General features: G+C 36.0%; 4 protein-coding genes across 8 annotated transcripts; 3 read left to right on the top strand and 1 right to left on the bottom strand.

The window, feature by feature from the left end:
• Nucleotides 1-103: 103 nt before the first annotated feature.
• LOC132695696 (protein adenylyltransferase Fic) lies at nt 104-2676 on the top strand. The gene is made up of 4 exons (XM_060660115.1): nt 104-1003; nt 1058-1249; nt 1863-2353; nt 2404-2676. The coding sequence occupies exons 1-4, from the start codon at nt 506-508 to the stop codon at nt 2570-2572; spliced, it is 1350 nt and encodes a 449-aa protein (XP_060516098.1). The 5' UTR covers nt 104-505; the 3' UTR covers nt 2573-2676.
• A 68-nt stretch (nt 2677-2744) lies between these two features.
• LOC132708725 (protein ABHD18) lies at nt 2745-4846 on the bottom strand. 5 transcript variants are annotated; one of them, XM_060681256.1, is made up of 9 exons: nt 4610-4846; nt 4439-4523; nt 4194-4376; nt 3887-4135; nt 3671-3760; nt 3481-3619; nt 3204-3431; nt 2921-3149; nt 2745-2869 (listed from the first exon to the last, which is right to left on the bottom strand). In XM_060681256.1, the coding sequence occupies exons 1-9, from the start codon at nt 4699-4701 to the stop codon at nt 2788-2790; spliced, it is 1377 nt and encodes a 458-aa protein (XP_060537239.1). In that variant the 5' UTR covers nt 4702-4846; the 3' UTR covers nt 2745-2787. The 5 variants fall into 5 exon arrangements, with proteins under 5 accessions (XP_060537239.1, XP_060537242.1, XP_060537243.1 ...); XM_060681259.1 differs by having other exon boundaries at nt 4591-4743; XM_060681260.1 differs by having other exon boundaries at nt 4439-4574; nt 4638-4739.
• A 53-nt stretch (nt 4847-4899) lies between these two features.
• On the top strand, nt 4900-9094 carry LOC132708724 (isoleucine--tRNA ligase, cytoplasmic). Its single transcript, XM_060681255.1, has 6 exons — nt 4900-4967; nt 5068-5319; nt 5374-5681; nt 5734-6213; nt 6268-6536; nt 6592-9094. The coding sequence occupies exons 2-6, from the start codon at nt 5177-5179 to the stop codon at nt 9025-9027; spliced, it is 3636 nt and encodes a 1211-aa protein (XP_060537238.1). The 5' UTR covers nt 4900-4967; nt 5068-5176; the 3' UTR covers nt 9028-9094.
• Nucleotides 9095-9602: 508 nt separating this feature from the next.
• Nucleotides 9603-14491, top strand: LOC132695639 (protein BCL9 homolog). Its single transcript, XM_060660009.1, has 4 exons — nt 9603-12020; nt 12097-12337; nt 12398-12588; nt 12647-14491. The coding sequence occupies exons 1-4, from the start codon at nt 10367-10369 to the stop codon at nt 14095-14097; spliced, it is 3537 nt and encodes a 1178-aa protein (XP_060515992.1). The 5' UTR covers nt 9603-10366; the 3' UTR covers nt 14098-14491.
• The last annotated feature ends 8705 nt before the right edge of the window (nt 14492-23196 follow it).

Genomic DNA, 23196 nt, shown 5'->3' with positions numbered 1-23196 from the left:
TTCTATGGTTGAATCCAGGATAAAAGCAACAAATTCCAAAATGCAAAAGAAATAACATTATAATTAAGAAATTCCATCAAAAAAAATTAATTCAACTAATAAAACATCCATTGGCTATATTTGAGTATAATTAGTTGGAATTTTCCCGTTTTGATGGGTTAGGTTTTGTGCACTGAGTCTACATTCTCAACGTGTTTGATTCTGTCAAAATCAGCGGCTTTTGTCATTTGTGTTAGTAGTTCAAAAATTCAGAAATTTATTATTGTTTTTAGACAAATATCCGATATTTAGATTATTCTTGGATTTATCTTCATCGATAAGGCGAAAAAAAAGTTGAAACAAGTTAATACTCCATTGGAAATTAATCAAACATCACATCATGCAGTAAATGATACAAATTATTTGGAAATTAATAGGCCTCACATTAGTAAATGGTTGATTAATTGAAATAAATTAAACATGGATAAAGTTAAAGGAAGAATGATCTTGTATTAGTTTTCCGAGAATGAATTTTCTTGTGATATTGATATCAATTCTTTTATCTGTGATATGTGTCTTGCTAGCTTTACTTCAACATTATTACTTCATAACCAAATTTTACAAGAAACCTTCATCAAAATATGCTCCTGAGTTTGAAGATTTAATTCCATCCGATAGAAAGAATTTATATGAACTAGGATATCCAATACAAAACCTAAACCAGGACGAAGATTCAGTATTAAATTACCTGACATCGGCATTAAAATCACAACCAAAGAAAATTAGTGAGAATATTAATATTATAAGTCAAAATCCTAAAAAAATGGGCATTGATACCGAAGTTTATAATGTCCTCCAAGCAGCCTTAGCATTTAAATCAGCTGGCAAGAATAATAAAGCGATGAAATTGTTCGAACATGCCAGTGCTATAGCACCGGATAATGCAGATGTTTTGAATTGGTATGGAGAATTCTTGGAACAACAACACCATGACATTGTCACTGCAGATGAACTCTATTTTAAGGTACATATGGTAATTAATAATGAATAGGATTTTTGTTATCAATTTTTTTTGCAGGCGCTAACTCATTGTCCAAATCATGAAGCTGCTTTATCCAATCGCGAACGCACAGCTCCCGTAGTGGATAGGCTTGATTATTTATTATTTAAAACAATAGATAATAAAAAGGATTACTTAAAGGATAGAATGAAACTCGACAATTTTGACAGCGTAAAAAAACAAGCCTACTACCTTCATATTTACCATACTGTAAGTTTAATGTTAATTTTATTATTATTTTATTGTTATTTAGAACAAATGCGAAAAACTTAAGTTGGTGATTCCTTGTTTAAAAGACGGGATAGTTTGTTATATAAATGTTATGTCTAAAGGGGAAATATCATCTTACAAATATTTTTACCTTAAAAACGAAAGTAGACAGAACATTAAAATATTTCAGAAGTATTACTATTACAAAAACAGGGAATTAAATTGAACTACACCAATCATTCTCCTTAACTAATTTTTCAAACTGTTTCTTATTATTGCTTCAAATCACAACTAATTGAATCAAAAGTTTATAAATAAAACGAAAAAATATGTTATTGCATAAATTTCTCCTAAACTTTAGTTAAGAAGAATGCTCATTCAATTCCCTACACTCATTTAGAAAAATTAAAAATATGTAAAAGTGTTTTTTTATAGTAGTAATACTAATAGGATACTGAGTTTTCATCATATAATGGATATCTTGGTCGCAATAGCCATAGTTAACTTAAGTCTTTCTGCTTTTGGTGGCTCCATGGGAACTTTTTTTTCCCTAATATCCACCCTGCTCAGTTGGTCTATTATGTAGACGAATTAGTGAAGAGTAATTTTTTAGGTGGGCATTGAAGGCAACACAATGACAGTTGAACAGTTGAGGTATGTGTTAGAAACTGGACACGTTGTTAGTGGAAAAAGTATAATGGAGCACAATGAGATTCTTGGTTTGGAGAAAGCTATGCAGTATGTTAAGCTGCTTATCAGAACAGACTATATTGGTGTTACAGAAATTTTGGGGATCCACCGAAGAGTCATGGGGCATGTTGATCCGATAAAGTCTGGGGTATTTAGAGATGAAAAGGTGTTTATTGGTAGTCACATTCCTCCTCCACACGAGGAAATACCTGCATTGATGGAAAATTATGCAGAATGGTTAAATTCTGAAGAAGCTCACAGTATGCATCCAGTAAGATACGCTGCCATAGCTCATTACAAATTAGTTGATATTCATCCATTTGTGGATGGCAACGGACGCACAAGCAGACTTATTATGAATTTGATTTTGCTTAAAGCTGGTTATCCTCCAGTTATGATTTTAAAAGAACAAAGGTATGCTTTTCACTATGTTCTATAAAGTCCCTTATGTAGTTTTTTTTCAGAGAACAATATTATCAGGCCCTAAAAACTGCGAATATGGGCGATGTTCGACCATTTGTGCGATTCGTGGCGCATTGTACTTTACAAATTCTTGACATGTATATTTACGGAACAAGATTTTTATCTATTGATGGCTCTTCGGAGGCTGAAAATCACGTCATTCACTATTAAGTGATTAATGTAACGACTTTCAAAAATTTCCAGTTAAGTTGTTCAATTATTTATTTTGTTACCAGTTTAAAATTATTTGCGTAATATATTTTATTAAAAAACAACGAATTTTAATTAAAAAATACAGGTTTAAATATGTAAAATTTATTTATATTCTATAACATATCACAATTTGAGAGTCTGCTCAGGTACGAGTAACAAGCACAATAAAATGACTAGAAGTTTACATATGGCAACTTGCTTGTAGGAGTGGTCTTTTTTTCTTTGGCCTTATTAAAACCTTCAATTATTGCTGCCCTGTAAAAAATATATGTTATGTGGGAAGTCTAATATACCAAAAAAACAAACCTAAAAATGCTAAGATGCCATAAATATGCCCCTACGTGTCCACATTCAACATATCTTACTGTTGCACCTGGCCAAATTTGATCTAATTTCGATACTCCTGCTCGAGGAACATAACCGTCGGCTTTGGCACATATCGATATGATAAGGGAGGTATCAACGGGCACAGAAAAATTTCTTAAATGTGTACATTCGTCCATCATTCCCCTCATGAACCACAAAGCTTCTTTCGCTAAAAAACAAAATATTGGTATCTATTGACAAATTTACATCTGTAGAAATTTACCTCTCTTTCTCATCTTGATAACTTTATCGCTAGGGGTTAGGAATGGAATTTTTTTAAATCTATTCAACTGAGTACTGAAATTCTTTTCATGACTAAAAGATTTATAATTCATTGCGTGACAGTTAGTAGGATTGCTTGTGATTAGGTTAACCAACTCGTATGGGGTCATATAACTCGATTTTAATTCATCTACTAGATCTGATATATCATATGAATAATCTGCGTAATCTGCAACAAATAATGTTAGATCAGAAATAGGGAGAAGACAAGTGCAAACCTGTCAAATTTCTACTAAGGTTGCATGCAAATGGGTCATCAACAATTTTACACAATTTCGATAGTTCCTCGCAGTACAATTTATTAGATAAATATTGTTCTTGAAGGAAGTCCCAATTTATAGATTCACTCATGACTCCCTAAAAATGCTGGCCATAATAGGAAATTAAGGAAAACTAAAATTATATTACCTCTGTGAAAACAGATGATGCAGTGGACCAAGACAAGCAAGGGACTAGCACTAAAGGTTTAGGCCAACTAGCTGCTGCTAAGGAAGCCATCTACACAAAGTAAAATGTTACAAGCGATAAAAAAAAAGATAAAATCTTATTTGAATTGATCACCCCCCACCCTCCAAACCTATGTGGTCAACTAGAATTGATGGAATCTAAGCTGTGCTAACTTACATGTCCACCCATGGATATTCCTGTTACTCCCAAGGGTCCAAGTCCCAGTTCTTCACACCAATTTAGTAACACAATACATTCTAGCATCAGACATCCACCCATTACAAATATATCAGAAACATAATGTACGCTGGATCTAATTTGATCTTTAGGTTTCCTTAAGCCATAGTATGGATTTTCCAATATTATAGCCCCAATGCCATCTTTTAATAAAGGTTTTGCCATGACATTACGTCGCCTCCAATAATACTACAACAAATTTCAAAAAAAAAAAAATAAATGTATTTTTTATTAAATTATACAGTACATGATCCCCTGTTCCAGCCAAATGAATACATATTGGTTTAAAATTACTACTTGGCCATTCCACTGGTAAAATCATCTGAAAATAAGCATCTTCAACCTCCGATGGGACCACCCCGGGCAAATGTGAACCTAAAGGACTTTTAAATTTGCCTTCTATTATCCGATAATTTGCTCTATCCTGTGACTGGAAAACATTCAGAGTGTAGATCTAGAGTTTGGGTCACATTATTGTCACATGAAACTTACACTAAGTATAGTAATTGGATAATTTTTTGGAACTAGTTGGTAACATGTTGCCCTATTAGACATTATTTTCCTAAATTTAAATAGCCTAAAACAAGCCCCACACTTCAGCTAAGAAAATATGTAAAACTGCAGCAAACTGAAAAACAACTAACCTTAACAAAAATAAATTACCTTTTTATTGTTTGAGGTACACCCCAACCTTTTACAAAGAATTTTGATAAAAGCAACTTTCTATAAACAACATCCAGTCGACTTACGGGCATTTTAAGGCACAAATGCGTTTTTAAAAATTATTTGAAAGTATATTAGGACTTCTTTACAGAAAAACAAAATAGTGCCACCTAGTGAGCGATCTGTCAAACTGCCACATGACCACTTGCCTGCAGTGGTCTATCTCTCTGTCTCTAATATTTCTAGGTTAGGATTGGTTTGGGGTTTCTTGTTTCTACTTCTTTCTATAAATAACATTCAGACAACTGTTAAGGCTATTTCAACAATTATTAAAAAGAATCTTAAGACTTCTCTGCAGGTAAATAAAATAGTGCCATCTAGTGAGTGATTTATCACACTCCAGTGCCTGTTGATCACATGCTAGAAGTAGTCTATCTGTTTGGCTCTCTTATTTCTAGGTTAGGTTAGGTTTGATTCGGGGTTCTTATGACGAGGCTTATGAAATAAGTACATTGGTTAAAACATTTTTGATTGAAACCAGGAAATAGAACGCAGGGTTTGCCTACAATGTCTAGTGGTAAATTGATTCAGCAGGTGCCTAGGGTCCCAGAAACAATACATTTTCCCGATGAAGAAGAAAAAATATTGAAATTTTGGAATGATATCAAAGCGTTTGAAAGCTGCTTGAAACAATCGAAAGGAAAGCCGAGGTAGACCTACTTCAATCTCATGAATTGATCTGCATCTCTGTCTTGCTTTATCAGGTATACATTTTATGATGGTCCACCATTCGCAACTGGTTTACCACATTATGGCCATATTCTTACTGGTACCATAAAAGATGTGGTGACTCGATATGCTCACCAGCAGGGATTTCATGTAGAGAGGAGATTTGGATGGGATTGTCATGGGCTGCCAGTTGAATTTGAGATTGATAAAACTTTGGGAATTAAAGGACCCGAAGATGTGTTGAAAATGGGCATTGACAAGTACAATGCTGAATGTAGAAAAATTGTGACTCGTTACAGTAAGGAGTGGGAGACTATAATTGGACGCCTGGGAAGATGGATTGGTAAGCTTGTATATGATCCCTTTGAGTTTTATTGGACATAACATTTTTTCAGACTTCAAAAATGATTATAAGACCTTGTATCCTTGGTTTATGGAGTCAGTTTGGTGGGTGTTTAAGCAATTATATTTGAAAGGTTTTGTGTACAAAGGAAATAAGGTAATGCCTTATTCTAATGCTTGTAACACTCCCCTCTCAAATTTTGAATCAGGGTTAAATTATAAAGATGTGGTTGATCCAACTATAACAGTTAGTTTACCTATATTTAATGACAAAGAAAATGCCTGTTTACTTATTTGGACCACAACTCCATGGACTCTACCAAGCAATTTGGCAGCCTGTGTCAATCCAAATTTAATTTATGCAAGATTAAAACATATTCCAACTGGGAATATTTACATAATGATGGAGAGTCGTATTGAATCAATTTTTCCAGCCAGTACTTATGAAATATTGAAAAAATTTCAAGGAAGACATTTGGAAGGATTGAAATATGAACCACCTTTCCCATATTACAGGGACATCTATAGAGAAAGTACTACTTCAATGGTGAATTAATTACAATAAATAAACTTTTTTCATATTTTAGCTGCTTTTCGTGTTGTTTGCGATGAATATGTTACCTCAGATACTGGTACTGGTGTTGTTCATCAAGCTCCCAATTTTGGTGAAGATGATTACCGAGTTTGTTTGGCTAATGGAATTATTTCAAAAGACATGGACTTGGCATGTCCATTAGATGCCAGTGGTCATTTTACTGAGCCTATTTCTGATTTTAAAGGAGAATATATTAAAGACGCTGACAAAAACATCATTGCTCACTTGAAGGCTCATAATAAACTGGTTAATCATTCTCAGGTATTGAAACATTACAGCCTTAAATTCGAGGTTTCATAATTTCTTTGCTTTCCAGATTAAGCACAGCTACCCATTTTGCTGGAGATCAGATACACCGTTAATCTACAGAACTGTACCCTCTTGGTTTATAAGAGTAGAGCAACTACAAGATCAGCTTGTTAATTCTACCATGGAGACTCATTGGGTCCCAGGATTTGTTAAAGATAAAAGATTTGGCAATTGGTTGAGAGAAGCACGAGATTGGGCCGTAAGTCGTAACAGATATTGGGGAACTCCCATTCCTATCTGGATTTCACCCACTGGAGATGAAATTAGATGCATCGGTAGTATTGCCGAACTGGAGGAACTTTCAGGACAAAAAGTTTCCGATTTACATAAAGAATTTGTGGATAAACTTGAAATACCAAGTGTCAAACCTGGTAACCCTCCTTTGAAGCGCATTTCTGAAGTTTTTGATTGTTGGTTTGAATCAGGGTCTATGCCATATGCGCAACAACATTATCCATTTAAAAATGCTAGGGAATTTGAAGAAAATTTCCCTGCAGATTTTATTGCGGAGGGTATAGATCAAACCCGGGGATGGTTTTATACATTGATTGTTCTGTCTACTGCTTTGTTTGGTAAAGCTCCATTCAAAAATCTTGTTGCCAATGGATTAGTGCTAGCAGCAGATGGTCAGAAAATGTCAAAAAGCAAGAAAAACTATCCAGACCCAATGGAAGTAGTAAACAAATTTGGTGCTGATTCACTAAGGCTTTATTTGATTAATTCTCCTGTGGTTAGAGCCGAAAATTTGCGGTTTAAGGAAGAAGGAGTGAGAGATATAATAAAAGATGTATTTTTACCTTGGTATAACGCCTTTAGGTTCCTTATGCAAAATATTGAAGTTTTTATAGAACTGAATCATCAGAAATTTATTTACAATCCAAATGATGTTAAAAGTGATAATATAATGGACCTTTGGATTCTTTCTTTTACTCAGTCTCTGCTCGAGTATGTTAGAAAAGAAATGAAGTTGTATCATTTATATAATGTTGTACCCAGATTGATGAAATATGTGGATTACCTAACAAATTGGTATGTGAGAATGAATAGAAAAAGATTAAAGGGAGAGGGCGGTACTGAAGATTGTAGAACTGCTCTAACCACATTGTACAATATCCTATTCAACATTATAAGAATGATGGCGCCTTTCGCACCATTTTTGTCTGAATTTATGTATCAGTCTATGAAAGTTTTGACCACTTCCTCCTCTGAAAGTGTTCATTATCTAATGTTACCAGAACCAGATGTAGGTCTAATTGATGTTACTATTGAAAGAGCCGTGCATCGTATGCAGAGCGTTATTGAACTTGGTAGAGTTATAAGAGATAGAAAAACCATCCCCATAAAGTACCCTTTGACTGAAGTAATAGTAGTGCACCAAGATCCACAGTACATTGAAGATATAATCTCATTAAAGGAATATATCTTGTCGGAACTAAATGTTCGAAAAATGGACACAACTACTAATAAGAGTAAGTTTGGAATTGCTCTGAGAGCAGAACCCGATCATAAGGTTCTGGGTATGAGGTTGAAGCAGCATGCCAAAACAGTTGCTCAAGGAATCAAGTCATTAACTGACACTGAGATAAGCGAAATGTCTAAGAAAGGGTACAAGGATATTTGCGGACATCGAATTGAAATTGGGGAAGTTAGATTGATTTTTCAGTGTGAAAACTTGAATACCAATCAATATGAAGTGAACAGTGATAATGACGTGTTGATTTTATTGAACGTTTCCGCCGATTCCTCTATGCAGGATGAAGGAATTGCTAGGGAAATTATTAATCGCATTCAGAAACTTAGGAAGAAAGCCCATTTAGTACCAACAGATGAAATTTCTGTGATTTATAATAGTGAAGGTGAAATAGCTAGAATTGCTAAAGAATATAGAAGTTTTATTGAGGGTACTATTAAAGCGTCTCTTAAATCAGACAAAGAGGCCTCTGACGAAGTGATTATTGAGGACACTCAGCAGCTGAAAGATTGTAACCTTTATATTTGTTTGACCAAAAGTAGCAGCAGTAATTTACCATATGTAAAATGGGTGAATGTGCAACTAGTTGATCTAGAATCAAAGTATTGTAAAGGATCATCTAAAGGAGTTGTGCTTCTTGAAGCTGGCAAAAAATCTATTGACTTAAGCCAGTTTAAGTTGGAAGTATTTAGGCTCTTTGGTGTAGATAAATTTACTTTGACAGATACCCAAGGATGTGAATTAACGACAGATAAGGATTTAAAAAATTCTTCAAGTAAAACTGTTTTCATTACTAAGAAAGTAGGTAATGATAAACTACCACAATGTGATAACAGACCCTTTTGCAAGTTTCACAATTTTAAAGAAAATGGAAAATCGGGCACCATTTTGTTGGAAAACCCGGTAGGAATCCCTACCGTGTTTTCCACGGGTAGTAAAGATTCAGTTAAACTTTGGCTTCAGTTAAATTAAGTTGCTTTGTAATTTATTTGTAACTTATTTGGATTTTGTTATATAAACAATAAATTTAATTTCCGAAGTTTTGTTTCACTAGATTTTAGTATTTTTAAATAATTTCAAAAAAACAATTTCCAAGATTCGGTAACCACCGCTAAACGCACGGTATTAAGTTATTCTCTTCGGCTTTATTCGAGAAATCTAATGAAATTCGTTAAGAACCGTTTCTATTTTCAGACGCGGAGAAGGTAAGATTTTCTACATAAAACGTAACTGGATAGCACCTATAAATGCAGAATAGATAAGATATTCTAATGAACTTTCGACTGACGTCGTAAAGTTCCGAGAAATTCCGAATGATCTTAAATGCGATAGTTTGATGTCTTTCTTAAGCAGAGGATGCCGCATCTAATTTCTAGGAAAATGAAAGACAGATTTGTATCCTATTTTGTTCAGTTTTTTATAACAGAGTTTGCAAAAGTTAAGCAACCGATTTTTTAGGAGAAACAGTGGAAAAAGATACATGTCCTTTGGCTTGAATGAAATATTTATATCAGGTTTATACCTATTGTCTTTTTGATATAATTTCTTGAAAGGACATTTTTAAATTGCCATCAAAGCTTTGCTATTTTATTCTTCGGCTTTCCTGAGCGTTTTTAAGATTAAAAAAAAATTGTTAAAATAATTACAAACATTTTACAAGTTGGCAGCGACCGTCACCAATCTGTATTACAGACAATCTTTTGTCAGTATTTTGCACACCATTTCACACGTTAATCAGTATTTGCCCTCACACGGGTCAGTAATACTGACAGTATTCCTAACGTCTGTCAGTAATACTGAATAACAGAACATGTAAGGACCGCTTAAGAGTTTGAGATTGGAATATGGCGGCACCTATTTGACGTTTTAATGTTTTGAACAGTTGGTAGCAACGCGTGTGGACAGTTTGGCATTTTGTGATGTGAGATTTTTAATAAAAGTTTTTATTATGGCCGTAGGAGCAAAATTTACACAAAACATTAATATCATCTGCCAGTTTTAGAGCAAAAAATATAAGATAGTTTAGCTGAAACACTTGGGCAATGCGGATTTCTGCCAGAAGAGCCTGTATGCGTCTCTTCAAATTTGGTTAAGAGAAGAAAATAAAAAATGTTGGAATGCAAATAAAAACATTAGGACATATGTGATATGAAACGTTAATTGGTGATACTGTAATGGACGAAACTATTGTAAGGAATTTGTGTTGATCTTGTTTGGGGCAGAAGGGTGCAAAAGACATGTTAAGTGAAAAAAAGTGATGGTGTAGTTAAGTATGTATGGAAGGAGCACCTGGTAAATGTGACATATCGCAATGATTAAAGAAAAGCACGAAAAGGGCTCAGACAATTCAAAAGAAGAGTCTGTTAGCGCAGACAAGGAGTCTGCAAATGTGGATGTCCGTATAAAAAAGGAGGATGATGTTACAGTTAAAAAAGAACCTTGTGCAGGGCCTATTACAAAGAATGGTGGTATTGTGGGTTCAACAAACACAGGTTCAATGCAGACTGCTACAGACCATAAGGCTGAAACTCATTGTGAGGATGCTGTTAATGCTTCAGGAACAGACTCAAACTCACTACCTTTAAAGCAGGAGGATAGTATAGAAGCAGATAGCCTTGGAGATGCTTTTGGTCTTGCTCTTGGAGGACAGGCTGCATCTGGAGGAGCTGGGAATCATCCTCCTCCCATTCAGCCAGAAGGAGTTCAACCACTCCAAAGTAACGTAATTAATAAACAACCTAACTCAATGGAAGTCCAATATATGCAACAGCAGAGTCAAATATTTGTTTTCTCAACAATGTTGGCAAACTCTGGTGCAGAAGAAGTAGTGCAGGGCAGGTATGCTTCAATAATAGCCTATCACTGTGCGCAACCTGGTACCAAGAAGTACTTAGAAAAAAACCCGCTTAAAATAACCCAGTTTAATAGGCCAAACCCTGCGCAATGGCTAAATAGTTTGCCCATGATGAAAAACAAAGGTTGCACTAGAAGTCCCAGTCTGGGTCCCAAACCTCCTACTACCATAGACAATTTCCTGGGGCCAGAAGGGTTAGAAGAAATGGTAGGTCTTGGTGACCCAGATGCTCCATGGGATCAGAAAAACAATCATCATTTAGAAGGCTTGGACAGTGCCGTTAGTAATGGATTACCTGATATGGGTCCAGATATGGATTCTTGTAGCCCCTCCCTTTCAAACATTCAGCCCAAACTACAGGGTGTTCAAGTGCCTGATGAAAACCTCACTCCCCTGCAGAGGCAGCGCAGGGAGGAAAAACTAGGAACATTAAGAAATTTGCAGCAATTGCTTTTTCTTGAGAACCAGAGCAATGAAACTGGTGCTGGACCTTCAGAAGGTATACCTGGTATTCCTCCTGGTGGTGCACCTCCTGGGTCTGGTACAGGTGCACCAGGACAATCCCCAGTGACTGCTCAAATGGAATGGCAAAAATTGCAGCACCAGTTTTATGAGGATCGAACAAAAATAAAGCCTCAATCCCAACAAGGGGGTACCAACACCAGTTGTGGCTCAATAGTTCCTATTGGTCCAGTAAGTGGTGCAAGTGGACCTTTACCGCCTTCAAGCAGTGCTGCACCGACCAATACAAGAGGGGGACAAGGCATGGGTCCGAGGCTACAAGGTCCACCTCCACCATATCATCAGACTCCTCGATCAGCAAGCGTCCCTATTGCACTGCAAAGCCCTAATCCTACATCACCCAATAATCCCACCTCTAACCTCTCCCTTCCTTCTCCTAGGGCTTCATCGGCCTTGAATTCCCCTGCAGACCCTAACAGAGCGTTTGGTCTCACGCGACATATGAGTACTGGTCAAAGTCCTACATCTCAGGATTCTCCTTCAGCACCAAGACTTAATCATAGTAATCCCAGCACGCCACTTTCCTCACATCTATCACCTAGTGTAACGAGTAGTAGTACTGAACCAACTTCGACCCATCAATCTACAGGTAAGTAATAATAACATGTGTAAAAATCAATAGACATTTAATTTAAATTTGTGGTACATAAATTTATTTTTTGTAGTGGATGGTATGTTTGGCAGAACACTCCAGTCAATGGCGCAACAGAAACAACAAATGAACACATCAACTACGTCGTCCTGCTCCACAAGTCTTTCTGCAATGGGGGCTGGTAAAGAGCCTAACCTTATGCCAGTTCCATCACCTCAACAAATTCAGTACCTAAATACTTTTGAAGGTCAGGAGCTGATCATCCAAAAGCAACCTAATACAAGTCTTAAAGAAGGCAATATCATATCACCACCGTAAGACCAATTGGTTTTGTTGGAAGTGTCTTTTAATTGTGTGTGTGTTTTTTTTTAAAGAGTATTGCCAACCAGTTTAGAAAGCGGTTTTCCTGGTAATGCAGATCTTCCACACACAAGGGTTTCTGGCCCAAATACTCCCACTTCTATGGATGTGGGACCACGTTTCCCTCCAACACCTGGAGTATCTTCAGAGGGTTGTCGCTTCCAAATTCCTAGCCCTCAAACCCCTACAGCTACTACCTGTGGTGGTAAGAATTAGGTCAATAGACACCAAATTGTTTGATGCATATATGTACATTTTTACAGGGGATAAACCTCAAAGACTTTCAGGGCCTACAACTGTTGCACCAGGTATGAGTCCACAAACAGTGCCTGGACCAAATTCTGATCCACTTAAAACTGACCTGTTTCCAACACCTAGTCCACATATGATGGACGTTCCTCGGTTTCCAGGTCCAAATGCCTCTCCAGGTGCTAAAATGGCTGGAGGCTTTGGAGTCAATGTGTCTCCTCAGGGAAAGCCCAATCCATTGGATCTCCCTAACTATGGGTGTGCAAGAGGGGATAATGTCCCTTTGAACCCTAATTGTACCAGTAGTATGCCAGGAAACCCCAAAGTTTCTCATTTTGATCCAATATCTTCATTGGCACAGATGAGTCAACAATTGACAAACAGTGTCGCAAGCTCTTTAAATGGCCAAGGAAATCAGGGGCCACCCATGATGAATTTCGGATCCCCATCAATGCATATGATGGATATTGGAGGTTGTCATGGAATGGGCGACATGGATCAAGGTGCTAATAATATGATGGGCTTGCCTATGCAAGGCCCACCACATGGCTTCCATCCAAACTCTCCAATGGGACATATGCGCTCTCTATCGCCAAAATTGTCAGGTGCCTTCCCTAATCATATGCCTATGCCTAGGATGATGGGGCGTCCTCCAGGACCAAATCCATACAACGGGGCTAATGTTCAAGTTAAGCCAAATGCTCCTAATACAATACAGTATCTACCTGCAAAATCGCAGGTGGGAGCAGCTCCAGGACCTCGAGGACCACCTAGTCTAGATTTTCTAACCCGTCTTGCTACTCCAATGAATATGATGGAAAACAAAATGCCTGCTCAGAACATGCAGTATTTCTCCAATTGCGGCCCTAATAACGGTCCCATGCAAGGAAGTCCCATGGGACCCCACATGGGTCATATGGATGGTGGCCCAGGACTCACCCAAGAAGGGCCTATGGGACCGATGGGACCTATGGGTGGCCATATAGGTAATGGGGCTGGTCCAATGATGGGTGGAGGAATGCCAATGCCAGGTGGAATGATGCCAATGATGAGAGGAGCACCAGCTGGAATGAGGCCTATGATGAGGATGCCTCAAATGGGTTTCAATGGCCCGCCTGGGGGCCCAGGTGGACCAGATCCCAGCATGTTCAACCCAAATATGGGTCCCACACCTTCTGCTGCTCAGATGTTTGTCACTGGCCCTAAAGGTAGTCCAATGGGCATGGGGGCTCCGGATGCCAGCCAACCATTGCCTCCATCCATGGGACAGAACAATAGCTTTAAGAATAATTCATTTGTGGGACCCACCACATCTGATCCCAATTATGCGCAGCAATATCACAACTTCCAGCAGCAGTTGTATGCTACAAACACGCGTAGTCAAATGGGAGGTGTTGCTCAGGCTATGGGTCCCGGTCCCGGACCACCGCATATGCAGCAACCTCCCTACTTTAATCCTAAATAGCAAAGAAACATGGTGCTGCTAACAGTGTGAATCGAGAGTATTTTATTTTATTTTTGATATTACTGATCAAGTAATCCGGCAATAATATGATTGTGAGATTGGTTTTGTAAATTTGTGTTATGTACAAAGGAACAAGGATTGTGAAAAAAAACTCTTGTTGAAAGTGCAGTTAAAGTCTGACGCAGGTCGGTTCGTCGTCAGTGGATGCATCAGTTTACCTGTGCTGCAGATCACCTGAATACTTACGCTATTCCGGATTTGTAAATTTGCCATAAACTAGAGAGACGTAGGACTTTAATCATTAAGTGTTGGACTTGCTTTGTCCTTTTTACGACGGAAGTTTCACTATTGCTCATTAATTTGTTTCTATCCATCTGTTATTCGTTTTATTGTACATTTTATGAGTATTCATTAATTGAAATGATAACAATAAAATTCTATATTATATATGTTGATGTTTTTTTTTTTTTCAATTGTTCTGGGCCTTTGTTTACAAGCTACAGTGTTTAATGATCTTAAAATACTGACCTTGATGGGAGATGTCAAAGTCAACGACCTCTGTTATAGCGGGTTTTTGACAGACACTGATCCTTTAATTGGGCGAGCTTAAACTGTTTTTTACCGAGATCCTAGTATTCCTTAAAACTCAGTTAGCGTTAGCAACAGCTGCTGCTAATGCTGAAAACCGTTGTGCCGATGTGTCGCTAGATGACGCTACATGGATGAATAAAAGAGGCCTTTTACTGATAAGATTCAATTTTAACGTTTTCTCGGGGAAATGTGCCTAGACAATAAATGAACTGAGCCGAGTCCAGTTTTCAGTCTAAAATAACAAAACTTTAACGAAAAAATAGATGCGATTGAAATACATATTTAGGAACGCTTTGTACGGCAAAATTGTAAATAAAACTTTCTTTTGTGCTTAAATAAAAACTTTCCATTAAGTTACTAAAAAGCAGGTAACGTTTTTTCAAAAAATTCTTCAAACTCTCGGAAAACAGAATTTTTGGATAAATATATAACTAACTTGGGAGGTTGTTTTCATTTAGCATTTTGGTAAATAAGACCGCACCCATAGGGTTTCGCTCTTCGCTTTCAGTGTCCGCGTATTCATCATTTTATATTAAGCAACTCGCTTTTTAATTAAAATTCATTTAGGTTTGTCGGACCTTTTTAATTATTTTGATTTATTAACGGCCGTTTTCGGACCAACGTTCAAAGAAATTAAGTTAGGCAATTATTGTGAAGGTTTTTCTTGAACCAATAATCGTTACGGACTCTAATCTATTTAAAGCTTGATAATTTTTGAGAATGAAGGAGAGCGAGGCTACGAGGGATGATTTGAATTGGTATAACGATGAACTAAAAAGACGCGAACTTCCAATGGCTCCGGGCGGTTCATAAAAGTTTTAGGCAATCTTTCGGTATATCTCAATTTAGAAGTTGGTTCATCCCTGGCGCGCTAGTGGCGTTGGAAATGAGATAATTTGTAATATGTCGATTTAGTTAATGCGAAATATCTCGATATTTTGCTCTCGGAAAAAAGGGGTTTTAAAATTTTAATGCAAACGAATTTTGAAATTTTAAATTTGAGAAGCTCTTTTTTATTTCTCGTGTGCTTATCACCAGAACCAAAAATAAAATAATCATAAACAATAAATTTTAGACAATATATATTATGAAGTATCGCCAACTGTTTTTGTTTGTCTTGTAATCGTAACTTTCAAACATTGATAGGTAAAATAAATAGGCAATTCAAATTTAATATTCGGAAGATAATATCGTAAGGAATTGAGCAACATTTTCGTGGCAGTTTCTATGATAATGAATATAATTTTTATTTTCTTTTAATAGCGATATACTGGGTTGTAATTATAAAGCATAACAAGTTTTTATTTTATTCTGTTTAGGACGCAGTTTTTAAAAGGAATTTGTTCGTAGTTTTGTCCCTACTTTATAAACTTTTAATTGAGAATGACCGGGCCTCCTGACAAAAAATCGGAAAGGATTTAGAAAGGCAATAAATAGCCCTGGGCGATCGACAAAAAAGGATTCCTTTATTTTCGGTTTTCGAAGAAACAAGCGAAAAGTCGGGGTGTCAGCCATAGGACGCAAGAAACTAATGACGTGAAAAAAAAAGCCATGAAGTTTAATTGTGTCGAGGATTTCATCACCATAAATCTAATTCAATTGGCAAGATACCTACTCCCAACAGTTAACTGCTATAACAAATTATTGACAATCCGTAAGGGAGAAGACTCCTATTGTATCGTGATTAACAAGGAACGGGAAAAAGTAACGAAATAAATAAAATGTTATTTGGAGCAACGTCGTTCTGTTTTGACCCAGAGACCTTTCTTTTCGGTTGACGTTTTATCTGGTAGAGTCGTATAATACAAAACTTAGAAAACGATGGGCGTTAAGCTAAAGTAGCGAACGATGTGAAAAGAAAACATTTAGGATCTCATTTCAGAGTTTATTTTTGGACCAGCAAACGACAGTATCTGTTTAAACTCCTCAGGTATATAGTGTAATAACCGTTTTAATTATTTTTAAAATATTCAGGACCATGTCCCGTTTTTCCTGGTAACGGAATTTAAGTGAAAATCGCTTTGGTATACTTTCAACGCAATTTTCGGCGTTTATTTTGCATTTTGTAAATAATAATCGTTCGCATTTTTACCGACGGCGTCTTTACATTTTAGTATTTTATTGGCGCAATAATATTCTGTCAATTTCTGTGCGAACAGAGAAGAAACGGAAAAGAAAAGTACGTGCTTTTACTGTCTTTGTTTCTGGATGCAGTCATCGCGGAGATTTTCTCGAAAACTCGATTTTCGCACGCACTGGGTAAAGATTTTTGCAAGCTCAGGCGATTCTAGAATCGAATGAGATATCTTTTATTTAGTTCAGCATTGGACGATTTAAGTAGGTGATATAGTTTTGACAAAAACTTTATGACGAGAAACGATTTTCGAAAAACTCGAAAAAATTTAATATTCATTTATTTTATGTATTCAAAACCATTAGGTTTGCAATCCATATACATACGATCGTATTTTGCCTAAATAATTTAACAATATTTAATTTACTACGTAATTTTTTAAATAATATTAATAATAAGAAAAACTAATACCATAATTTTTGCGGAAAAATCAGTTAAGGCTCTTTTATACAACCAGTTATTTGATTTATATTATTTTTTTATATGACTTACTTTTATTTATTTTTTCTAGCAGATATTCTTTCTACAGATTTAATATACATATTTAGTAACGCTTTGTACTGCAAAATTGTAAATACAACGTCTTTTTGTGCTTCTTTAAATAAAGCTTCCGTTAGCATTTGCTTTTATTTAACATTATACTTTAATAATATTTTTATAACTTATTATTTAAGGGTCTACATCCATCAATTGCAAAACTGTAAAATATGCAATTTTTGTTGGTAAACGTTGGTAAAATCTGTGGATTAATGTAGAAATTGTCTTTGATAAAATTTGAGTACATCAAAGGACCCCAATATATTTAACCTGTTCGTTAATATCTATTTCTTACAAGAATTCACATTCCCTGTTGCTCGTTTCCCTTAATCATAACCTTAAACGTTTTAACAAAATCTGAAGTACACCACTTTGTAACAATTTTACTGAATTTTGTATTAATTTGTATTTTACCAGGTTTTATATATTATTTTATATTACGATTGTTTAGATCGAGAAAACAAATATTGACTATAATAAAAAATTAACCCATTTGGGCTCTGAAAATATTTAAATTATTGCTCAATAATATGGTGTTGTTCTTCTAATAAAAATGGCTTATATTTTAACCCTGTCATTAAAAACGATAATGCTGACAAATTTGGAATTTATTTTTCGATTTTGTTTAAATATGTGTGATATTATCTAGACAGGTTGTGCGAAAATGTAAACGCCATAGCCGGGTTATCACCCCGTATCTTTGCGGAAGTACCGGCGATTTTGGTTAAGTCACTAATCAGGTAGCTCATTATAACAAGCGTCCGGTTGCCTGGGGGCTGATGGCTGAATAAATACCGTGAGCGAACGGGTAAATTTTACCCCTTGTCATCAGATATTAGATACCCCCATTAATATAAATTAGCGGAGTGGAGGTGGAACGTCAGAAGCTGGTCGTCGATTTTTTTACTACCTTTCGGGGCTTTGTTTTTCCTATAGGCTAATCTAATTTTAGTTGATGTCAGATTCGCACCGCAGAACGTCGCCCATTGTTCCGCGATAATCAAGCGGGAGCCTCGTGAATTTGCTGAATTTTAAAGAGATAGATCGTATCAACAACTTTAAAGCCTTTTTTGGTATAAAAATAAAATCGGATTCAATAAAATCCGTTAAATCTCCGGAATGGAACGTATCAAATCTAAAAGCCGGCCAAATATGAGAAGATATATAACCTAGCTTGGGGTTTTCCGATATGAAATCCGCCATGGAATTCCTATACATGTGTAGCTGATTTAGAAAAGTCAAAGTTTCAACTTATTAGAACACCAGCTGTGCCCAACCCACATCTTTAACTTTTCCGAACAAAAACGGCCGCTTCTTTCTGTCTTCCATGACACACGTTTATGTAATTCTTTACGTTTTGTTTATATCGTCGATCTTGTTTATTTTGCTCAGATTTCGCCCTCCGGGTAGATTTTTATACGTTTATTTGACAACTTGATACGCAAAAGTTATTTACTCCGTTGCAACAAATTTTTTAGGAAGGAAAAAATAAAAAAGTTACTAGTAAATTTACTAAAAAGAGTAGAGCTTTGTTTGTTTGTATCTTCATTTATTAGTACGACATAGTATTTTTCTTCAACCCCTTTTGTTGTAAACAAGCGAAAACATATATGTATATATTATTTCTGATTCGTAAACTACCGAAATGTCGTCGAGTCCAACGCATTTAAGATTTTATTGTTGTCGATCAGATTTATAGCTACTCTTTCCTATTTCTGCAACGATCGCAGATATCATAAACACCCTACGTTGAAGATTCCCTTTTTAATGCTTCGTATTAAAAACGGAATTCAACAAATATGATCTCAATATAAGCTGGGAAATTATTTTAATAAAACTGAGAAATTCGATATATTATTGGGTTGTTCGGAAAGTCATTTCGTTTTTTTTGGGGAACATGAAAGACAGTTTTCGTATAATGAATAAATATTTTATTAAATTATATATTGGCCATTCTGGTCCAACACCTTTTGCCATCTTTCTGGCAGTAACATAATTCCCCACTCATAAAAGTTTTGGTCCTTGCTGGCAAAAAACTGGTTCAGGTGGTTTTTGACATCTTCATTTGAGGTAAAGGTTTTGCCATCCAAAAAATTTTGCAGGGACCGGAACAAATAGTAGTCGGAAGGCGCCAGATCTGGAGAATATGGTGGATGTTGCAGTACGTCCCATTCAAGCTGTAAAACTTTTTGGCGAGTGACCAAACTTGTGTGAGGTCTCGCATTATCCTGGTGGAACACTACACCCTTCCTGTTGATTAATTCGGGCCTCTTCTCTTTAAGTGAATCATTCAATTTGTCCAGTTGATGACAATAGACTTCTGAATTAATCGTTGTATTGTCCGGCAAAAGCTCAAAAAAACGATTCCTTTGACATCCCACCAAACGGAGAGCATCACCTTTTTTTGGTGAATGTTGGCTTTTGACACGCTTTGAGCCGGTTCATCTTTTCTGCTCCATGACCTCTTGCGTTTAACATTGTTGTATACAACCCATTTGTCGTCCCCAGTAATAATCCGCTTCAAAAATGGATCATTTTCTTGACGTTTGAGGAGCGAATCACACACGTCAACGCGACGACACAAATTTCGCTCCGTAAGGGCATGGCGCACCCACACATCGAGCTTCGAGGTTAAGCCCATGCCTTTCAAATGGCCATAAACAGTCGAATTCGACAAATTTAATCTCTCACCGATCTCTCGTGTGGTTATTCGCCGATTTGCATCAACTAATGCCTTTATCGCATCTTTGTCAGCTTCGACCGGCCTTCCAGACCGTGGTGCATCTTCGACATCAAAATTGCCGGATCGAAATTTTGCAAAGCAGTTCTGGCACTGGCGTACTGTTAACACGCCTTCTCCATACACATCCGTCAATTTTTTTCTCGCTTGGACAGCATTTTTACCCTTTCTGAAGTAAAAAAGTAAAATATGACGAAAATGCTGCTTATTGCGTAGAATTAATAGAACTTTTTCACACACAAGCCTTGCAATATCAGCTCTCAAGACATATAATGGTTATGCGGCTTAAGTGTGAAGTTGGTTTCGAAAAAACGTAATTAAGTCCTCTGACGGAAAAAAACGAAATGACTTTCCGAACAACCTTATATATAAAATTTTATAGTGCTGTCGGGCAGGGTATAATTTGATTTCGCCTTACTTGTGCTATTTATGCATTTGGAATACGTATCCCCTGCCTTAAAGTATATCTTCTGGGCTTTTGACGGACGCTCCCCCAAAAAGTAATTTCGACCTCCATACATATTATTACCAGGTAAACCGAACAATCAGTAATGTATTCATTGGTAGCTGTCGACCAAGTGTCGGCTGGTATCAGTGGCCGTGTTGAATAACCCGTTTTACCGTGCTTATTGAAAAAGATTTTTACGAGTATATCACTAATTTTTCTGTAATGTCGCCTCGAAATTACTTGTCAATAAAATTAAATAAAAATAAAATTTCATGTTCCGTTCCGTTAGTTTTACGGCTCTGTCAACAAGAGCGAAACTAAATTTTCGAAGAATTTTATAACCTGATGAGGTTTTGACATCATGGTATATTTTAAGAAAATTAGGGATAACATTATGGTCTCTACAACGTAACAAAAAGGTCAGTGTACAGAGTAATCTTACCAGTTTCAGTCGGTGATCTACTAACTTTCGGCTGTTGCACTTAATGTCCTTTCCATAAAGGGTTAATTTTTCAAAGAAACTTCCACAGGCTCCTGTCATACTTTTTACAAAACTTCTGGATTCCTCCAAACGTTAGCTAGTTCGAGTCAACAAAAGCCGACCAAGGAGAAGTTTTGTAAAAAATAAAGTGTTTTGCTATTTCTGAAAAAAAAAATCAAGGACTCTAGGTTGGACTATGATGGTGCTGTGCTGTTTTCATAATTATCTTTTAAACATATTTACACTATATTTGCATTTGCATGATATTTTTTTGTGAACCTGAGCTACCATATAGTAAATAAATCAAGGGAGGCAACCATGTTGAGTGAATCCGGATTTTACCGTGTGTGGCTTTGGTCCAGACTTCGCTTTCCTTGCTAACTGAGTTATTATCCTTTCTCCAAAAGTTTTGCCATTTGCCCGAGCGTCCAACACTGACTGAAATGTTGGAGAATATATTTTAATTTCTGTCTTTTCGTCTCGCCAATGTTAGAAATTGTAAAATGTTTTGGTCGCCGCACCAAGGAACGATCGTTCCAAAAATCAAGGGCCATAAAATTTATTCTTTCGCGTTTCAAATAAAATTAAACCGATTTGGAAGTTTTGCGTTTTTTGATTTATGCCGATGTCCTTTCGAGGCAGGAGAAACGTAAGTTAATGGTATCTACCTCGAGCTTGGTTTGATGGTATTTAATTTTTTAGAATTAAAAAATTACTGAAAATGTTTAATTTGAAAACTTTTCTAATTTCATTCTTTCGTATTTTTAAATGGAAGAGTTACGACGTCTGTCACCGATCTCTATGGAAGTACTTTATTTCAGAAATGCCTTCTGAACGGTTAAATAAATTAGATGTTTTTCCCCCCGACTCTTTTGAATTTTAACGAGGATCCTTTTCACGTTTCACCAGAACCCGCGGTATATATTAACAACCCCTAACATTTGTTATTATTATAGTTATTAATAACAATACCTTTGGCCATTTTTTCGAAATTTGATCTCCTCGTTTTAACAATCTTTTGAATTAATGTCGATGGACTTGCGTTAAAGTCGTTATTTAACATTTTAAGTTAAGTTTAAGTTAAGTTGAAAAGTAAAATTCCATTTGGAAGTGTTCCTCATTTATAATGCATAAATCAGCCATGTTCGATACGAATGCATTTCCAATTTTCAAGTTGTATTAAAAGAGAAACTTCCATATAAGTTAATTCTCGTAATATTCGAAACTTCCGATGAAACTATCGGTATCGGTAGCAGTTTGCGAAAACTTTTCTTACGATATTGTTCCGTTTGAAGATTACATATTGTTGTATAATAAGAACGTCGAGTCGAAATGAGGTAAACGGAGAAGTTCATTTTTTTCATCCCCCGGATACACAACATACCACTATAAACGCCACAAACATTTATTGGCCTTACCCCATCTCGATTTGCTGGGCATAGCCGTAGTTAACTTTATTCCGCTACACATGTCGAACACTTTACCTACAAGGCTTTGTTTGATTAAAAATAATTTTTAGAAAATAAACCCAACCCAATTTAATACTTTTTTGTCTGTGTTTATTTTAAGAAGTTAATTATTTAACAATTATGTTTTTATGTAAGAATTGTATCTTATGCCAAGGAAGTTGGAACTTGTTTGCATACTATATTTTTTCTACCACATACATTTTTTTAAACCTTCGCGAAGACATTTACTAGTGCCGTGTGATCTTCTATCTACTGAAACTAACCGAACTATCGGAAAAGTCTGAAGTGGGTCGCAAACTGATGTCTTAATATTTAAACATAATTTTATATCCTATTTATTCCTTTCTCTTCTCAAAATTAAATAAATATTATGACATTTAGTGGTATTTTGTTAAAAAATAAATAAATTGGGACTTTCCAGATGTAAGGTTTATTGTTAGCCTTTACTTGTATATATAAATTTTTATGTATGTTATATTATCGGATGATTACTCATTGTATTAGCATTAAAACAATAAATTTATCTTTTTTCAAAGAAACTTCCACAAGCGACTGTAATACTGTTGGCTTCTTTAGAGCTTTACTGAAACTGGCTCGTATTTTACTCTGTACCTGCTTATATATTGTTTGAGGGGGGCGGAGACCTGAGTCACGGTTAAGATTGTTAGGTTGTTTATAGATTTCTATAGACTCTCGGAT

Source organism: Cylas formicarius, unplaced genomic scaffold (genome assembly GCF_029955315.1).
Source record: "Cylas formicarius isolate icCylForm1 unplaced genomic scaffold, icCylForm1.1 PGA_scaffold_12__32_contigs__length_19106922, whole genome shotgun sequence".
NCBI classification, from domain to species: domain Eukaryota; kingdom Metazoa; phylum Arthropoda; class Insecta; order Coleoptera; family Brentidae; genus Cylas; species Cylas formicarius.
The sequence above is the reverse complement of the archived record's forward strand: the minus strand, read 5'-3'. Positions and strand labels throughout refer to the sequence as shown.

Coding starts and splice junctions, on each gene's coding strand:
- LOC132695696 (XM_060660115.1), top strand. CDS start 506: ATGAATTTTCTTGTGATATTGATATCAATTCTTTTATCTGTGATATGT. Junction 1,004..1,057: donor CAGATGAACTCTATTTTAAG/GTACATATGGTA, acceptor TTTTTTTTGCAG/GCGCTAACTCATTGTCCAAA. Junction 1,250..1,862: donor ACCTTCATATTTACCATACT/GTAAGTTTAATG, acceptor GTAATTTTTTAG/GTGGGCATTGAAGGCAACAC.
- LOC132708725 (XM_060681256.1), bottom strand. CDS start 4,701: ATGCCCGTAAGTCGACTGGATGTTGTTTATAGAAAGTTGCTTTTATCA. Junction 4,524..4,609: donor GTACCTCAAACAATAAAAAG/GTAATTTATTTT, acceptor GGCTTGTTTTAG/GCTATTTAAATTTAGGAAAA. Junction 3,150..3,203: donor TATCAAGATGAGAAAGAGAG/GTAAATTTCTAC, acceptor TTTGTTTTTTAG/CGAAAGAAGCTTTGTGGTTC.
- LOC132708724 (XM_060681255.1), top strand. CDS start 5,177: ATGTCTAGTGGTAAATTGATTCAGCAGGTGCCTAGGGTCCCAGAAACA. Junction 6,214..6,267: donor CAGGGACATCTATAGAGAAA/GTACTACTTCAA, acceptor TTCATATTTTAG/CTGCTTTTCGTGTTGTTTGC. Junction 6,537..6,591: donor AACTGGTTAATCATTCTCAG/GTATTGAAACAT, acceptor TTTGCTTTCCAG/ATTAAGCACAGCTACCCATT.
- LOC132695639 (XM_060660009.1), top strand. CDS start 10,367: ATGATTAAAGAAAAGCACGAAAAGGGCTCAGACAATTCAAAAGAAGAG. Junction 12,021..12,096: donor TTCGACCCATCAATCTACAG/GTAAGTAATAAT, acceptor TATTTTTTGTAG/TGGATGGTATGTTTGGCAGA. Junction 12,338..12,397: donor GGCAATATCATATCACCACC/GTAAGACCAATT, acceptor TTTTTTTTAAAG/AGTATTGCCAACCAGTTTAG.